The following is a 20,000-nucleotide window of genomic DNA, read 5'->3' as shown; positions in this document are numbered from 1 at the left end:
TCGTGTAAGTAAAATCTTCTGTCGACGACCAGAACGAGCTCCAAGGTGTGTCAGTGTCGAGGAGGGGAGGGAGGGGAGGTGGGTGGGGGTAGGTGGACCCCCCTCAACCCGAGGTTTCGGCCTCAGATGAATAAAATCGCCTGACGACGGGATGCTCGAGATGATCTTCCTCCTCTCGCAGTAGGAGGTAGTTTCCTTCCGTTGAATAAAATCGCCTGGCGCCAGGTGGAATAAAGGATCAAAGTCCTTTGAACCCAGAGGATCTGCGGTCTCAAATTGAATAAAATAATCTCAAGAAATACGTCAACCGCGTCACCAGCCTTGTTACCCATGCAATCTTCTCCCAGATGTGGAAACTACATAACAGCACGACCTACAACAGGTCGCCTTTGAAGGTGTAGAGCTGTCTGCTGAAGGAGGACCCAGCAGCTGCAAAACAAAGGCTCTGTGACAGCTGGTTCTGAACAGTTGGTAAAATCTGGCTGCTCAAGTAAGGTTCCTTTACAGCTGGGAGACCTAGAATGACAGTAACCAGCTTGACTGCTACATTTGGCTGCAAACGAAAGCCACACTGCAGCTAGTTATCGTAGCACCCACCCCATCTGCACATCAACGTCACATCACAGCTGGTATGAAAGGTACAAGGATAGTCACAGTTGCTTCGGGTCGACGAAGCTGCAAAAAAGAAACGAAGCTGTTACAGCCGGAGCTACTACAACTGAGCAGCTTTACCGTAGTCCTTCGAAGGGTAAAACGTCTCCCCTGCGTCAGTCGTCCACGAAGTCACCTTGACGAAGTCGCTGACGAAGGAGGGGATGGAGCACTTGAGGAGAGCAGCGTTGCCCTTGATGACGTACTCCTTGTTGACGTCTGAGTCGTAATCCTGGTGCACCACTAGAGGGCGAGGTCGTGGAGGGTAAGGTCAGATGTGTCCACGAAGAGGAGGAGGAGGAGGAGGAGGAGGAGGAGGAGGAGGAGGAGGAAGAGGTGAAGGAGGAAATAGGAGTAGAAGGAAAAGGAGCAGGAAGAGAAAGGAGAAGAGGAAGCAGAGCAGGAAGAGGATAGGGCAGGAGAAGGAGGAAGTGAGGGGAGGAATGGGAGAAGGGGGAGCAAGAGGAAAAGGAGTAGGAAGATGGAGAGGATGAAGAGAAAGAGGAGAAAGTAGAAGAATATAAGGAGGAGGATAAGGTAGGAGGAAGAAGAGGAGGAGGAGGAAGAGAAAGAGGAAGGGGAGGAAAAGGAAGAAGGAGAAGAAGCAGGAGGATGGGGAGCGGCAAGAGGGTGAGAAAAGAGGCTAAGAGAACGAGAAGGACTAGAAGGAAAAGGAGGACGAGGAAGAGAGGGAGGAAGAAGAAAAGGATGCGGAGGAAGAAGAGGAGGTGGAGGAGAACGAGGAGTGAGGAGGTACAGGAGTACGGAGAGAAAGAGGAGGAGGAGGAGGAGGAGGAGGAGGTGGAGGAGGAGGAGGGGTGAGGAGGAACACAAAGAGGAGGAGGAGGAGGAAGAAGAGGAGAAGATGGAGGGGTGAGGTGGAACACGAGGATGAGAAGGAGGAGGAAGAGAAGGAAGCGTAGGAGGAGGAAGAGGAGGAGGAGGGGTGAGGAGGAACATGAAGATGAGGAGGAGGAGGAGGAAGAAGAGAAGGAAGCGTAGGAGTAGGAGGAGGAAGAGAAGGAAGTGTAGGAGGAGGAGGAGGAAGAGAAGAAAGTGTAGGAGGAGGAGGAGGAGGAAGAGAAGAAAGCGTAGGAGTAGAGTAGGAAAAGAAGGAGGAGGAGGAGGAGGCACAAGAGAAGGAAGTGTAGGAGGAGGAGGGGAAGAGAAAGAAGCGTAGGAGGAGGAGGAGGAAGAGAAGAAAGCGTAGGGGTAGAGTAGGCAAAGAAGGAGGAGGAGGAGGAGGAGAAGGAGGAAGAAGAGGAGGAGAAGGAGGGGTGAGGAGGAACACGAAGATGAGAAGGAGAAGGAAGAGAAGGAAGAAGAGGAGGAGAAGGAAAGGTGAGGAGGAACACAAAGATGAGGAGGAGGAGGAGGAGGAGGAAGAGAAGGAAGCCTAGGAGGAGGAGAAGAAAGAAGAGAAGGAAGTGTAGGAGGAGGAGGAGGAGGAAGAGAAGGAAGCGTAGGAGGAGAAGGAAGAGAAGAAAGCGTAGGAGTAGAGTAGGAAAAGAAGGAGGAGGAGGAGGAGGAGAAGGAAAAGAAGGAAGTGTAGGAGGAGAAGGTGGAAGAGAAGGAAGCGTAGGAGGAGGAGGAGGAAGAGAAGAAAGCGTAGGAGTAGAGTAGGAAAAGAAGGAGGAGAAGGAAAAGAAGGAAGTGTAGGAGGAGAAGGTGGAAGAGAAGGAAGCGTAGGAGGAGGAGGAGGAAGAGAAGAAAGCGTAGGAGTAGAGTAGGAAAAGAAGGAGGAGGAGGAGGAGGAGGAGGAGGAAAAGAAGAAAGTGTAGGAGGAGGAGGAGGAAGAGAAGGAAGCGTAGGAGGAGGAGGAGGAGGAAGAGAAGAAAGTGTAGGAGTAGAGTAGGAAAAGAAGGAGGAGGAGGACGAGAAGGAGGAGGAGGTCAGCAACTTGCATGGGGAGGCGACGATGGCGATGCTGCGTCCCGCATAATATCACGTGATTACACGCGATTTTTTTTCAATCCCACAAACCTAACGGTACAGGGTAATCACTTCTTGGTGATTAAATGGATCAATGAAGAACTACCATGAAAGAGGCAGGCGGGTGGAGCAGTGGAATGAATTACAATGACAAAACATATCAACAGACTCTTGGGTCTATAACAAGGTCGAATATAAAAAAATAAATAATAACAAAATAAAATAAAACAAAATACGATAAGTGCGACTTATTGACAAACTGTCGAAGAATGAGATAAGATGGACGGAAAATCTGTATATTTCGACCACTATCTGTGGTCCTTTCCAGCAGAATGATACGTGGTGTGGAGTGTGAGAAGAGACCACATATAGTGGTCGAAATATACAGATTTTCTGTCCATCTTATCTCATTCTCCGACAGTGGGTCAATAAGTCTCATTATACAAATGTGCTACTACATTATACCTTCCTAAAATACGATAAAATAAAAAAAAAAGTAAATAAATAAAAATATATACTTTCTTGGGCTTCTATTCAAGTAAATTTTAAAAATTCGAGCTGTATTGCATTCAACTGGCACCACGGTTAAGCGAAATTGTGTCCACTTGCATCTAGATCAACGTTTCCCAACCTGGGGTGCTGATATCAATTATATGGGGTGCTGGGAAATGATGCACACAAAAATCACATTGATATATGTATCACTGATTACCTAGTTGTGCATATTTGACTTTTTCCATGCTATTTTATTTTTCTAGGGTGTTCTTGTTTCTTCTACAAACAACACTGTCAATTTGTTTCAGTTCTAAGGAATCGAGAAAATAAATCATCAAGCAGTACACTTCACTTTCTTTTATCCTTCTAATAACAAGATAGGGGTGCTGGACTGCTTAGACATGACAACAGGGGGGGGTGCTATGGTCAGAAAAGGTTGGGAAATGCTGATCTAGATCATATAGGATGGAAACAGTGGTAGGGACAGGAAGTGGATGTGGGACTGGAGGGGAGGGGGAGGTGGAGTGAAAAGTGGAGTCAATTTGGGAGTAAATGGACGCTGAGACTGTGTTGGCATGTGACAAGAATCGATTTGCAAAATAAAATCTAGAAGTTTCTATTTACCTGTTTCCTTCGGATTCTAACATTATAACTTTACAAGGCCGTTGCAAACAGCGTGTATACCTAACACGGGTCACATGAAGAACTGTCACCCCAGAACACCCACATGAAGAATCGTCACCCCATGAGATCCCACCTGAAGAATTGTCACCCCAGTACGCCAAATATCAACAGTGGAATAAAGATTACGTTAGGTTAGGTTAGGGTTAGATTAGGTTAGGTTAGGTTAAGTTAGGTTAGGTTTGGTTGGGTTAAGTTGAATGAGGGTTATGCTTATTGTTATCAACTTTTACAACCGAAGAATCGTAAACCCAGGATGGCCCACATGAAGAATTGTCACCCTAGGATAGCCCACGTGAAGAATTATTACCGTGTCGAAGATGGTGTGACAATTCTTCATGTGATCCCCTAACACTAGAGCATCTAACACCACGTGAGTTCAAAGTGGTGTCTAAAACCTCTCTAATCAACTCCGAGAGTTTCTAAGTTAGGTCAGAGTCTGCTCTTTTACCATTATAATACACTTAAACCACTTTAAACCCATTTAACTGCAATTTCCCAGGTTAGTTCTAAATAGTTTAAATCAACTGAGACGAGAGAGTCGCATTTCAATGGTTCAGATTTTAACATGAACCTCCGAGTGAACACTTCGAGAGCGACCTCTGTGGGCGACTTTTGAGGGTGAACTTTGAGGACAACCATCGAGGAAGACCTTTGAGGACGACCTTCGAGTGAGATCTTTGAGGTCGACCTTCCAGGACAACCATTGAGGATGACCTTCGAGAGTGATTTTTAAGAACGATCTTACGAAGGGAGCCACTGAAGGAGGAGTCATCACCATCCTTGCCTCGAGTTCCAACGATCCCGCTTTCGATCCTAACCGTCGGACTTTCTTCCTAGAAGTCTAGGACGGAAAAGCCCTTTATGTCCGGAATTCCACTGTCCTCCTTAAAAGAGGAGAACAGCGCTCAAGTTCATCCAGAACAGAGTTCCTCGAGTGTAACACAGCCATCAAGTAGGTTAATTCATCAAAGATGTTAAAAACACAACGATAAAAAATAAAGGGATAAATGATGCGAATAAACATATAAAAAGATCCAGCCCGAGGCATGACATGAAAACTCCGCTTCTGCCTTGAGAACCCACTGTAAGAGAGAGAGAGAGAGAGAGAGAGAGAGAGAGAGAGAGAGAGAGAGAGAGAGAGAGAGAGAGAGAGAGAGAGAGAGAGAGAGAGAGAGAGAGAGAGAGAGAGAGAGAGAGAGAGAGAGAGAGAGAGAGAGAGAGAGCGAGAGAGAGAGAGAGAGAGAGCGCAAGCAAACGCATCATCCCCCCCAACCCACACCTCTAATCCCCGACCCCGGTACGAGTTAATTGCTTTGCCATGACACTGTCGCGTCGATATAAACGAAGACACTTAGCAATCAACCCAATATCTACTCCATAATGCTTCAGTTTAACGTCTCCAACTCGCCCTATCAGGAGGCTATGACGGTGCCCCTTACAGAGGACTTTATCACTTGGAATTTGATGATACATGCCATTGGTCCAACTCGCCGGCGGCAGAGATCGAACTACCGTCACTTCGACCTCCGCCGCAAATAGCGACGCTCTAACCCGCTCGGCCAGCGAGCATCTATGTTTACTCCATAATGAATTATATCGTTCAACTCAAACTGACTATAAATGCCGGTACTTAATTAAGAGCTCCATAGAACTTCATTTTTGTACACGGGGCAGCCATTGCCCAATTACCATTTTGAGTAAGGAATCATTATGCACACTTTCTTTAAAATCATAAATGTTCTCAGAAATCCGATGGTCTCTGAAAATGGAAACAAATAGTTTATCCTGGCGAGGGCAGACTGCAAGAGAAAAATTATTAATCATAATTAGTAAGTAACCCGGGCTCCTTTCCCGAAGCAGAAAAGAAGGTTGCTGTGCTTCAGGCAAGGCGAGCAAGGAACCCTCCAATCAACCCTGTTCCACAAGGGGAGGAGCTATCAGTCCTGGCAACTCCCTGTAGAGGATATGGGTGGCTTTTGATGTCCCCTGCAGAGGAAAGGATGATATATTCCTGTCGCTCTCCTTGGAGGAAGGGAGTAGGCCTACACTCGCCCCTCAAAGAAAAAAGAAAAAAAAATCCTTTTTGGAAATTACCGTAGCGCTCTGACGGGTAAAACGTTTCCCCCTTATCCGTCACCCACGAAGTCACCCTGACGAAGTCGCTGACGAAGGAAGGGATGACGCATTTGAAGATGGCGGCGTTGCCCTTAATGACATGTTCCTTGTTGACGTCCGTCTCGTAACTTTGCCCCACGACTGAAAATGGCGGCGGCGGGAGGGAGGGAGAGGTGGGCATGAATCGGTATGATTGAATGAAGGTCGAGATGCCAAGGGAGAGGTTACAAGAAGGAGGTGGGGAGGAAGGATGGAGTTCAGCTCAAGGTCGAGGTTACACTATGAAGCTCGAGATGAAGGCGAATATTTTATTTCATTCTTTCTTTAACCTATTCAACCAGGTGGCATACTTTATATACGTTGTTCTGTTTCACGCCAGACAATTATATATATATACTTTATTTTATCCCATTACTTATCTATTACTTTATTACTATCTTCATTTTTCGAGGGGGGGGGGCAGTCTCAATGGGGCCTTGAGTGAGTTACCGCAACCCTCTAAAGAAGATGACCGGCCCGAATTTAATTGGAGTTCAATAAAATACATTAACATTAAATACAATATGCCTGCGGTTGAACAGGTTAAGAAGTCAATCACTTCATTAGCCTGATACACAGCAACACCTGGCACTGCTTCTGCTTCCTCTGCAAAAACCAGATTCTTTTATCGAGGTGGTGGCATGCAGTGGAGGGGGGGAGCGCAGGAAGGCGGGGGGACCGCGTCTGGAAGCATCATTACCATAGGAACTGCTTGGATAATAAACATCTCCGTCGTCAGTCACCCACGCCTGCACGCTGACGAAGTCGCTGACGAAGGAAGGGATGATGCACTTGATGATGGCCGCGTTGCCTCTTATGACGTGTTCGTTGACCACCTCGGTCTGGTAAGTCTGCGACACGACTGCAACCCCGAGCGTAAAGAGCAAAAAGAGGTAACGAGGGGCGACAGGTGGTCAGAAAGAGAGGTCTCTTTATCTCTGGTGGTTTAATGCAGCGGTTCTCAAACTTTCCTCAATTCGTACAAGCAGTAAACACATCTTTTAATTTTCAATCGATTATTAGGATTCTCAAAAAATAATAATAATAATAATTCATTAAAAAACTGATCCAATAATGTGACGTGTATTCATAAAACATCAAAACGTGTATATATATATATATATATATATATATATATATATATATATATATATATATATATATATTACATATAATTTATACAAAAAAAAAAAGTTTGAGAATCACTGGTCTAAAGACAGGAAAGAGCATCAACCGAGAAAGAAGGGCCGCCACTGCAACATCAAGACGTCATATCGTCACATCCCATTTTCAAACTCACCGCGTAACGGTCACCACCCCCGAACAGTCCGGAAATACAGAAAGCAAGACGATGATGATGATGATGATGATGACGACGATGGTGGTGGTGATGATGATGATGATTATGATGATGATGATGATGATGATGATGACGACGATGATGGTGGTGATGATGATGATGATGATGGTGGTGGTGGTGGTGGTGGTGGTGGAGAAGAGAAGTAAGTGTCACGAGAGGGGGGGATGGGGGTAAAGTGTTTGGTGTAAGACAAAGTATGGAAAGACCATATATGGTGAGAACTACGACCATGGCGATTAGATCCTGTACATTGCCAAGACGACCAGTGTCGGTTGCCACTTTCGTGTCACTTCGACACGTGTCATGTCCCCCGTGTGTCACTGGCTACAGTACCTCGCTTTGGGCACGAGCCTTGGAGGAGGTAAGCCTTCAAGGTCCAAGTGGCTGCCCTGAGGTCGCACGCACCTGGTCATGGTTCTCACCACACTCGCCACACCGCACCATAACCGCGCCACACCTGCTGCCCGTGACGGTTTAACCGTCAAGAAGACCGCAGGTGTAGCACGGTTCCGACTGCAACCGTCCACCGAAAAGAAGTTGGGGGACCGAGAGAGGAAGGCCGGACAGCCGGCGGTATAGGGCGATATCAAGGTCAACACAGAGGATAGGATGTGGGAAGCGAAAGAAGTGGTAATAGGGGAATAGGGGGAGGGGTAAGGGAGATAGGAGGGATAGGTGGGGAACATCCTAAATAAGGCGATGAGGAAGCGGACACGAGCGCACTGGAGTTCTTCCGCCGCCCGTTGCGTGAAATGTATCCAACTGCATCCTGATCATCATCCTTATTTTCTAACAAGACTATTCAATCCGCTTCCTCTACGCCTTTGGCTGCAAGCTCCAATTAATTAATGTTAAGTTAAACATAATAAAATATGTCTAAATATAACCTATCCCATCCCCGCCTCTCTCTCTCTCTCTCTCTCTCTCTCTCTCTCTCTCTCTCTCTCTCTCTCTCTCTCTCTTTCTCTCTTTTTTTCTTTCTCTCTCTTCCATGCACTTCCACAAGCATAAAATAAGACTAATGCACAAATACGCACACAACACACATGCACACATCTTACACAAATACACACACGAACAAATTGTGAACAAATTATCTCTTACATACATAAAAAATCATACAAGCGTGATTTTTATCACATACAAACATTCCCAACCCTTTCCTATCCGTGACAATTTATAAAAAATATACAAAACAAAAACAATGGCGACGAACGTTACAACTTTGTGACGTCATGTCGCCTGGAGCTCACAGCCGAGTTGACACTGCCTGCGCTGAAGCGGAGTGGATGCAAGCAAAAAACTTTCGAAATCACGACCCGGCAACACATGATCACACCCCAGACACTGTAATTTCCCCGGAGGAAACAAATGCCTTTCACCTCCAGCTTAATTCTTTATTCTCTTAATAATTTAGACTGCATCAACTGCGCGTCAGCTCAAGCAAAGCTAATAACATACCTACACTTCCCTTAGGCCCTCCCGAAACCTACTCTAACAGCCCTCCCACCCCCCAGATACTTGCCCCATAGATCAGTTGTCTTACCTGCCCTGACATGAACATCCCTGGAATGGACGGTGCCGTGGGGGTTAGAGGCAACACATCGGTAGACTTGAGCATGAACTTCCTGACGGTAATCTTCAGCGCGGAAAGGCGGGAAGATCAGAGTACCGTTGGACAAAACCTGGGGAGGAAGAGAAACAACAATTAAAAGAACGTACACAACTTCTTACCGTTGAATCAAACTTCAATAATAATTCATTCCAAGTGGTTAAGGAACTTTAAGAGGTGTATAGTCCTATGTGTGAACGAGTTTATGATGGACAGGTGCAGAGAGAAATTAACGAGAAAGTGAAAGTTAAATTACATATTTCGGGAAATTGCTTCACGCAGAGATGTAACCTACATTTGAGGCTTTCGTTATGCAACAAGCTTCATGATAAAATGATGTAAATGTATGTATACATACATACATACATACACACACATACATACACTCACACATAAACCTCATGATAAAAGGATGTAAATGTATACAAATATAATATACACACGACTACATACACCCGTACACCCGCACACCACTACACATTAATACAGTTCTGTTGAATGCATGCTACCAGTGTTTTAATGAATTCTATCACGTTTTTGTATTTTCATAAAAAAAATATGCCTTTCCTGTCCAAACGAAACATCAGAGAGAGAAAATTATTTCTGGTGAGTGCAATGGTGAGAATAATGTTATTGTAAGTACGAGTAGTGACCACAGACAGGCTGATGGCAAAGCAAAGTCAAATTATCAGACCAGAAACAAAGTCTTTCGTTGAGAAAGAAAGAGAGAGAGAGAGAGAGAGAGAGAGAGAGAGAGAGAGAGAGAGAGAGAGAGAGAGAGAGAGAGAGAGAGAGAGAGAGAGAGAGAGAGAGAGAGAGAAGGAGAGAGAGAGAGAGAGAGAGAGAGAGAGAGAGAGAGAGAGAGAGAGAGAGAGAGAGAGAGAGAGAGAGAGAGAGAGAGAGATAGATATATATAGAGATATATATATATATAGATATATATATATATATATATATATATATATATATATATATATATATATATATATAGCTAGAGTGAGAGAAAACAATTGGATTCCCACGCCGTGGAACACCTTTAAAGGCTATATTCTGCTTAATGCCAGGTTAATTTGTTCTGTTGAAGGACCTCCGAGAAAGAGATGGGGGAAAAGCCCTAAAGTTCTCTTGTCGTCACTAAAAATTTTCTTCTGATCAACGGAAACAATATTCAGTTTTTTTAACAAAACAAATTCAACATACAAGGAACCGGTTCTATTTTTAATATATACGAAGGTAAAAAAATCAGATTCATTACACTTTTTATCAAACATAAACAAGTTCACTGATTAACTAAATTTTTATATTAAAAAGAAAAACAGACTAGATTAGGAGGTTAGTCACTAATTAATATTGTGAGCAAATAATCTGTAATTCGAGAAAAAAAAACAGAATATCGTATTATCATGTTTAACTTTCGTATATTATGAAAAGGCATTTGACTCGTGCAAAAAACGCGTTTCTGTGGACAAACACACACACACACACACACACACACACACACACACACACACACGCACACCGATAGGATTATGTGAACTCTCATCCAGGAAGGTAATCACTGTAGATTACGTGTCCAACACGTAATTGAAGATTACGGAAAATCGCAACTTGTCAACACTACCACGTTTAAAAACATTACATAGATAAACAAACAAATGAATAAATACATAAATAAAAAGAGGGCGTTTGAGGGTGCTTCGCTGGGTCAGAAATCACCTTTACCTCACGTGCTCCGACTTCAAAGCCATTGCAGAGCTCACCGGTGACTGTTGGATCCGACGACCGCTGTGCACCACGTGAAGCACGACGGAAACAAAGCCGCCACTCGGTGCGCGCAGGACAGAAATTGTCACGCGCGGTTCTTGCGTGCACCTGCTCTTGCGAGAGTCATGGCCGACTGTGTTAAAAGATGAAGAAGAGGAGGAGGAGAAAAATAAGGAGAAGGAGGAGGAGAAGGAGGAGGAGGAGGAGAAGGAGGAGAAAAGAAGAAGGAGACGAAGGAGGAGGAGGAGAGGAAGGAGGAGAGGGAGGAGGAGGAGGAGGAGGAGAAGACGAAGAAGATGAAGAAGAGGGGAAGGAGGGGGAGGAGGAGGAGAAGGAGAAAAAGAGGGGGGGGGGTCTACTACCCGGACAGATTCCCCGGACCCGGACCTGCACCTGCTCTGGAACCACACCGGGAAAGATGCGGCTGCGGAACAATATGGGTCTTTCCAATATCATTTCCAGTTATTTTAATTTTGTTTTCGACCCTTTTCTTCCGTAGATTTTTGCTCAGTCATTCTCTCTTACGGGTCTCCCCTTCCCTCCTCCTCTCCCCTCCCGAGCAGCGTGCCCCACAGGGGAAATCACAGAGCCATCTATCCTTTGTAACAAAGGTCATCAGAGGACAAAGGCATCAGCCAAATTGATCCATTCGAAGTTCCCATCAGGGTCTTCTGTTGGAGGCCTGACTCGTCCTTCACTCGAACCCCTTCAAGGACCAACTCATCCAACTCCGAGTTCGACCACGTCGTCCTTGTCGGGTTTTCTTCAAAGGTGAGTTATTTCCTTTGGTGTTTATTTTGAGGGCGACCTCCACACATGTCGAGGTTGACCTTATCCATATCGAGGACCACCCCACTTTCATTCTCTTTTGGGTGGTACTTCTCCTTTAATGCTGGCTGTCATCAGGCCATCTCCCAGTCACTCACCCTCGGTAGCGGTGACGTTCAAGAGGACAGCACTTTTACAAACTCGTACTCGAAGGTTGAGCTGAAGGACAACATTTAGCCTCCAGGTCCATTTCTACGATAAGGCTTCATTCAACAGACTAAAAGAAAGTTTCTCTCTCTCTCTCTCTCTCTCTCTCTACACACACACACACACACACACATTGAAAAATAATAATAATTTTTATAATTCCTCCGTTCTGTTGCTCCACTTTACAACCTCTATGATTCATCTCTTCGGTGCAAAATTGTCACCAATGGTAGAAGCGCTGATTGTCTCCGATGAAACTCTCTCTCTCTCTTTCTCTTTCTCTCTCTCTCTCTCTCTGAAAACTAATTCCGACGCTGACGAAGTTCGAACGCGCGACGACAAAGTTGGGCTCAACTTGCTGCAAGTCTTCTAAAGAAACCTCCTCTTCCTCACCCTCCTCCTCCTCCTCCTCCTCCTCACGCCCTCCTGGGCGGGCGGGCGGACCCGACACGATGGGCGTGACAAGTTCCAACTTTGAGTCGAAATTGAATGACGTCATCAAGTCGAAATGGAAAGATGCCACGGACTGGAAGAACATCACAAAGGAGCGAATTCTTCGAATGTGATCGTGTAAAGAAGCTCAGGATGGGATATGAACGTTTACACACACACATACGCACGCGCACACATACACACACATACTGAAAGATACAAAGACGGGTCACTACAAGCATAACTCCCTTCCCGTGTGATGCAACTATAACTAGGTAAATACACACTCACACTGACACACACATACACACACACGAATGATTGTATACAATAACTTATACATGTAAATATGACCATATACACAGACATTCATACACACCATCCATTCAGTCCTACACCAATACATACTATACACATACACACACACTTACAATAACATACACATGTAAGCATGACTATATACACATTCACACACACCATCCATACATTCCTACACACACACACACACACACACACGACTCGATGGCGCAGTGGTAGCGATCGCGGCCGACACTATGGTGGTCCGGGTTCGAATCCTGCCCAGGGCTGAAATGATTTCAGTATCGCTGCGCTGCGAGTCATTACTCCAACTCTCGTGGGCAGGGAGTTTGGGGGTTGTGTGTGTAAGGTCACAGCATTCCCCAGATATCGGTCACATATGAGCTCTGAGCTCTCTTTCGGGAGGGAAATAACTGTCGATCACGATTCCAACGCGTGATCCAAGACCATGGTGAATCACACGCACACACACACACGAATGAATGTATAAAATAATATACATATAACCATAACCATGTACACAGACATTCACATACATCATCCACAGTCCTACACCTATACATACTAGAAAGCGCGCGCACACACACACATACGCACACGTACACACACACATGAATGAGCGTATACAATAACATATAGAAATAAACACAACCATGTACACAGGCATTGACACACACTATCCATACAGTCCTATAGCTATGCATACGATCTTACACACACACACACACAAACACACACGCACACATACGAGCACACACACGAACGGTATACAATAACATGTACATGGAAACATAACCATATATACAGACATGCACCATTTATATAACCTTATCAACAAGTGGAAATTAGTTTCCAGTCATAAAACAAGGATGAGTGACTCTGACCTTAGGGGAATCCCTAAAATATTCAATCCTCCTTGACTCTAGTCTGTAGGATAACACATAGGTCCCTAAAATATCTCATTCTTCGTGACTATAGTGCGTACGATGTCACTAAAAATCACTAAAATATTTAATGCTGCGTGGCTCTGGTCCACAAAGATGTCACTCGAACCCCTAAAATATTGATAGCATAAAGCATGAAGTCGTACCCCATATGGAAAATGTAAAGCTCAGGATTGAACGTTGAATAGCTGGCAACCACCTCAAAACTGATATTTTGAACAGTCTTTACAAGATTAATAACATTACTGAATGTAGTATGTGCTTCAGCATAGGATACTAGCATAAGGTTACCATAGTGTCGTGGGGTGTCCTGACCAGCACTGACGTTTCCCATACAAAGGCCCTTTCATACGGCCGACAAGGCTCCTTTTCATACTTGTACTAGGCGTGGCAACGTCTTCGCCCTGTGTATCGAAAGAGGGCTGCCCCCACGCCAGTCGATACCCATCTGTTTGCCCGTACGCATATTGCGCCCCCATGTACGCATAACTCACTGATACGCGTAAATCGCCCCCCCCCCGCGTTTCACTGTTGCTTTCTCTCGCATGATTGCATGCAAACATGGCGCAGTAAGTAGGATTGTTTGCAACCGCTTGCAACGTGCAACAGTGAAACATGGGACGATACGCGAATCGGTGGCGCGTACGTGGACGAAGCACTGACGGAACTAGACGAATGGGCGATAGTGTACATGCTGGACCGTGAGTACAGTGCCGTGCAACAGTGTGCATACTGGACCGTGAAATGCTGTGCGACAGAGTGACGCGTTTTCGTGGACACATAGTGGTGCGAACAAAGGGGTCTTTCATCCTACTCCCCTGGAAAATGAGTCTCCCGCGACCGTAACCCGTGCACGGAGCCAAGCCGAGGAACTTGTACCACGCCTCAGCTCCCTCGCTGCAATACGTCACTGCCGGAGTTAGTGACCAACTCCCGCTCACACGAAGCACTGAGGGTGACAGTCTCGGATGTCAAGGTTGACTCACACATATGTGCCGTGTCGACATACCAAAGGGCTCCACGCCAGGCACATGCACCCCCGCCTCAGCGACCCCCTGACCCCACACCTTCCCCCGGGAAGGCTGGCACCTGCCGCCCTGTGTCCGACGGCTCCAATCACCCTCCGCTACCTGTCAGCATCCGCATCCGCTTCGGAAAGGTGTCCTCGAGCTTGCTTATGCTGTCTGGCATAGGTGCGGACATCACGGGGATAGGCACTCGGCAACTATGCATGTTGAGGATATCCAGAGCCAGCTTACAGCCGCCGCTCTTGGTACCGACGAACGTAGCCGATATATCTTACATGACCCCTGCAACGGGACGCTTCCGGGTTACCTTGGCGCCCGGAGACAGGGACTGCACCGCCGACATACGGGTTCAAGAGGGGGTCCAAACACCCCTCCTCTCCTTCGGCCACTGTCGGGAGCTGGGCAATGTCCCGCCCGACTTCCTATCCTGGCGGTGACATACGTGAACAGGTGCGCCGAGCTAACGCTACCCGTTGACAGCTCACCAGCCGCCGCTCGCGACTACTTCCTCTGCGTGCTGGTCTCCAAGAATGACCCCTGAGCCGCTCCCCTGGGAAAGATGGTGGGTCGCCCCATGAGAATCTACCTGAAAGCCGACGCGGTGTCCCTCGCCGCCCACATCGCCCGGGCCGATACCGTTCCCATTTCAGGGTCAAGTGAAGGAAGAACCTGACTCAATGGTGCAGCAAGGTATTATCATGCCTGTCAGTGTGGCGAGTTATGTCGTCGTCGCCCGTACGGGCGCCTTCAACCCCGCCCTGAAAGTGGTCCTGTAGACGGATACGTCGCACCTCTACGGCATCGGGCACACCCTCCTCCAAGACCACGGTCAGGGGCACTTACGTCTCGTCAAGTGTGGCTCACGGTTCCTGACGGACGCCGAAACCCAATAGGCCAATATCACTGGAGATGCTTGCTGTCACCTGGGCCGCGTCCAAATACAGACCATATCCTGGTTGAATAGCTGGCAACCACGTCAAAACTGATATTTTGAAGTCTTTACAAGATCAATAACAGTACTGAATGTGGTATGTGCTTCAGTATAGGGTACTAGCATAGGGCAGGTTACCATAGTGCCGTGGCGTGTCCCGACCAGCTGTGAAGCTTTCAATACGAGGGCCCTTTCATACGGCCGGCAAGCCCCCTTTTCATACTTGTACTAGGCGTGACAAGGTCTTCGCCCTGTGTAGCGAAAGACGGCTGCCCCCACGCCAGTCGATACCCGTCTGTTATCCTGTGCGCACTTCGCGCCCCATGTACGCATAACCCACTGATTAATAATTGCGTAAATCGCCCCCCTGCCGCGTTTCACCGTTGCCTTATCTTCAATGATTGCATACAAACACTGAACAGCAATCCCTATTACACAATACTTGTTAGAAAATAGAATAGTACTGAGTACTTGGGACACAAATATTGAGTTAATAATAATTTTCAAGTACGGGCTGGTTTATTTCAAAAGGAAGTATAATGGTACAGTTACGACAAAAAGTCTTGACCCCCGCTACAGGTCTCACAACGTCAATATATATATATATATATATAATTTTTGTCGGGTAAGTGATATATTTTCCTCTGTAGTATGTACCTTGCAGTTAGGTAATTTTCTTGAATAAACAAGACTTTTTTCTGTCGGGTACGTGATATATTTTCCTTTGTAGTATGTAGCTTGCAGTTAGGCAATTTTCTTGAATAAACAAGACAAAAAACTGTGAAAGAATATGAATTTTGAATCATGAAAAACTCTGGGTGGGTCAAATTTTTTGCTCGTGACTGTACAGGAGCTCTGGGCATCAAACCGCCAATTGTCGCCCAATTGACGTCACATCCAAATGTGCGACGTCATCGTTAACGACAGCGTATTGGTCATGACATTAATCATCTCAAATGCGTAAGTGCTGATAATGAAAAAGGTGTTCCTAGTAACTACTATTATTACTACTACTTGTGATACGTGTGACCTACATCTTTAAGTATCTCTGCTATGAAAACAGGCAACATCTGTCTTCCACAAACGCATTTCATTGGCCCCACACCCCCGCAATGACAGTGGTCGTCAACTACTACGATTACTACTACAGGTAAAAGTAATAATGATTGTAGTGTGATAGTCGTAATAGTATTAGAGGGTAGATGAGAAGGCCATCATACTGAATATTTCCGCTAAAACTGATCAACCAAAATTAAGAACACGGGTCTGATTTGGATAACCTGTCTGATTCAAGATGATCTCTCTCTCTCTCTCTCTCTCTCTCTCTCTCTCACACACACACACACACACACACACACACACACACACACACACACACACACACACACACACACACACACACACACACACACACACACAAACATACAGAAAAGTGAGACGAACCACCTTTTCTCCAATTTCGAGTTGGAACTCATACTCCAAAATACAGTTTTACTCAGAACTTGAGGTCGCGCAGAACTCAAAATAGGACAAGAAACCAAGCACCTCTCTAAAGGGGTTGTCACACTGGGGGCTTCCACGGGCTTCACCAGCGCCGACAATTGAGAGTTCGTTTGAGTAAAAATGACTTCGGTTACAACATTTTATTTTTCAAATCTCCAAATATAAAATTATCTTCCCGGCACTCACGTACAACAAAACTGAAAAATGAACTAAGAGATTGAAAACCCATTCGAATGTTAGACATATTGATGAAATGTTCATAGACAAGTCTAGATTTCTGTAAGCGAAGTCATATTCTAGTTATCTAAATGGAGGTTGGATGTCGGAGGAAAAATAGCCCAGTGTGATAGCCCCTTAAGTGTACCACATAGCTTTGTCTCTACCACCTTCACCAATTTCCAAATTATAAATTTGTAGATCGATTCCAGGGTTATAGTCTTCATCGCCTTCATCAATTTTCAAATTTCAAATCCGTAGATAGTAGCAACGGTCACACCCTCATATCAGTTCTACGAAACCACGCCATATACTTCGGTGAAACAAAAATTTTGTAAATAATTTAATTCTAGCTGTATGACTATGTGCTATGTTATTTTTTGGTGTAATAAATTAATTAAACAATAACACAGTATATGGTAACTAGGCCTTTGTAATACTAAGGTTTGTTTCCGAAAGTTCCACCACGTGTCCTTCACCAAGTCCTTTGTTCCGTCAGCCGCCCTTCTCCTCAGGACAAGTCAAGGACCACCTCAAGTAAGAATCACCTCCTTTGTCAACGTTCCCCCGACGCCCTCTCATTCTTATGCAATCGGGCTAAAAATTCCTCTTTGTAACGTAGACCATTAGCCTTTGTTACAAACCTTTCTCTCTTTGTAATAAAGACCTTTCCTTTTTTTAGCAAAAATTCCCTGCTTATAACAAAGCTTTTCCTCCCTTTGTAACCAAAACTACTTCTTAAAGAAAAGCACTTTCCTCTTTGTAACAAATCTCCGCCTCTGAGTAAACAAACCCCAAAACTCAAAATCACTCTTTGTCACCTCTCGCCCGCCCTCTTCCAGCTCCACATACCTCAGCCCTCAACCTCTTCCTCGACCAAGACTTTTCTTTTGTTTCCTTTCATTTTGCAATTGCCCTCACGCTCCACACCTCAAGTGCCACTCGACCGCCACAGACGAGTTTGTCTCGTCTTATGCCGCCTCGAAATCAGGCCCCTCATACTCCCCCTCCAAGGTCCTTCTCCAGGTCCTCCTCCAACTCCTCCTTGTGTCGACCCGTGTGTTGTCTATTTCCCCCCTCCTCCTTTACCCCACCACCAAGCCTCATGTCCTCCTTGACTATGGCCGAGTGTTGCCTAGTCCCACTCCAACCTTCCTATTGCCTCAGGTCATCCTTGTACCCGACTGTGATCCCCGTCCAACCATCACGTACTCCTCCAATGCCGTCAAGGCTGAGTTTTATTTTCTACTGTAAGTCTTACTCAACCCATTTTCAATTAGTACCACTTTCCTTCCCCCTCATTGGCTAGAGAGAGAGAGAGAGAGAGAGAGAGAGAGAGAGAGAGAGAGAGAGAGAGAGAGAGAGAGAGAGAGAGAGAGAGAGAGAGAGAGAGAGAGAGAGAGAGACCTAGAAGAGAGCCACTTACTCCCTGGACCCCACCCTGGAGGGCCACAAAATTCCCAAAGTGGGAGTTTAGTGATTGAATTCAGCGTTAAATTGAGATTAAGGAACAGTAATACATAAGCATGTCATACGTGAGGAAAGAGCCTGGGGTTCCAGCCTACAAAACCACAAAATCTACCATATGAACAATTATAAGACCAGCTGTCCTTGGAGTAGTACCCGAACAGTAATACATAAGAATGGAGCACGTGAGAAAACAGCCTCAGAACTCAAGCACTGCACAGCCACAAAGCCTACTATATGGACATTTATTAGATCAGGTGTTCTTGGTGTAGTGCCCCAATACCATACGGGAGTATCAGATATGGCTTCTTTAGGGTTCTCCATAATTTCTCTTTTTTTCTCTTTTCCAGGAAATTAAATTTAAGGGGATTGGAGAGGGATGTATTTCCAGGTCGAATTGGAATAGAGCCAGGTGATCAATCAATCAACCAGAGGATACTAGTACAGAAAAACTCGAAGAACAACGGTATATTTGTACATGCAAATGTTGCGAACATTGGCGTGTTCCTCCGTATGTTTATTCGTAGGTTTTCTCGTGGCGGAGGTCAGACTGAACGTGATGTAAAAATAAAGTAAGTAAATAAATAAATGGGGATAAATGAGGCCTTCGAGAGGAGATAGGGGAAGATAAGGGTGAAAAAGTCGTCTGGGGTTGGGGCGGGATGGCAAAACCTATCTATATCATACCAAGGTCCACGTCCCCCTTACGAGAGAGGTAGGCTAGCCATAGAAGGGAAGAGGTCATGGGAAGGAGGAAGTGCGTGGGGAAGAAGAGGAGACGGGGATGTGTGGACAGGAAGCACTCTTGGGAGTGAAGGGAGGTGGAAACGACGAGTGGAAGAGGAAAAGGAAGAGGATTTGAGGAAATAAAGAGGAGGCAAGAGAAGGAGGAGGGGAGCGGGGTAGCGAACGGGGATGGATTGTGTGTGTGTGTGTGTGTGTGTGTGTGTGTGTGTGTGTGTGTGTGTGTGTGTGTGTGTGTGTGTGTGTGTGTGTGTGTGTGTGTGTGTGTGTGTGTGTGTGTGTGTGTGTGTGTGTGTGTGTCTACCTGGTTGTATCTAATTGTAGTGTACGTCATTGGAGATATGTTGATGGGGTCCCATCTCTTTTCCTCTATTTGTCCCACCTTCCCTTGTTTTTTGTTATAGTGTTGCTTGGGTTATATTTTCATCTAACACATTTCACAAGTCTACACTTGTGGAAGTATGTGTGTGTGTGTGTGTGTGTGTGTGTGTGTGTGTGTGTGTGTGTGTGTGTGTGTGTGTGTGTGTGTGTGTGTGTGTGTGTGTGTGTGTGTGTGTGTGTGTGTGTGTGTGTGTGTGTGAGAGAGAGAGAGAGAGAGAGAGGTTCACCATGGTCTTGTATCACGTGTTGGACTCGTAATCGACAGCTATTTCCCTCCCGGAAGAGAGCTCAGACCTCATGTATGACCGATCTATGGGTAATGCTGTGGTCTTACACGCACACACACACACCCAACTCCCCGCCCACGAGAGTTGGAGTAACGACTCGCAGCGCAGCGATACTGAAATTA

The 20,000-nt window shown here is 45.8% G+C and overlaps 1 protein-coding gene across 50 annotated transcripts in view; it reads right to left on the bottom strand.

The window, feature by feature from the left end:
* The window catches only part of Dscam1 (Down syndrome cell adhesion molecule 1), a 635,227-nt gene that overhangs the window by 310,268 nt on the left and 304,959 nt on the right, over positions 1-20,000 (bottom strand). For 38 of the 50 annotated variants that reach the window (XM_076206832.1, XM_076205675.1, XM_076206250.1 and 35 more), the window contains exon 4: positions 8,823-8,961. In XM_076206832.1, coding sequence (XP_076062947.1) covers positions 8,823-8,961 — 139 coding nt within the window. Of the gene's footprint in view, positions 1-732; positions 895-5,856; positions 6,019-6,616; positions 6,779-8,822; positions 8,962-20,000 lie in introns of all 50 variants that reach the window. The other 12 variants (XM_076206649.1, XM_076207570.1, XM_076208854.1 and 9 more) reach the window with 3 other exon arrangements.

Source organism: Oratosquilla oratoria, chromosome 1, assembly GCF_046742065.1.
Source record: "Oratosquilla oratoria isolate Oo_2021 chromosome 1, ASM4674206v1, whole genome shotgun sequence".
Lineage (NCBI taxonomy): Eukaryota > Metazoa > Arthropoda > Malacostraca > Stomatopoda > Squillidae > Oratosquilla > Oratosquilla oratoria.
The sequence above is the reverse complement of the archived record's forward strand: the minus strand, read 5'-3'. Positions and strand labels throughout refer to the sequence as shown.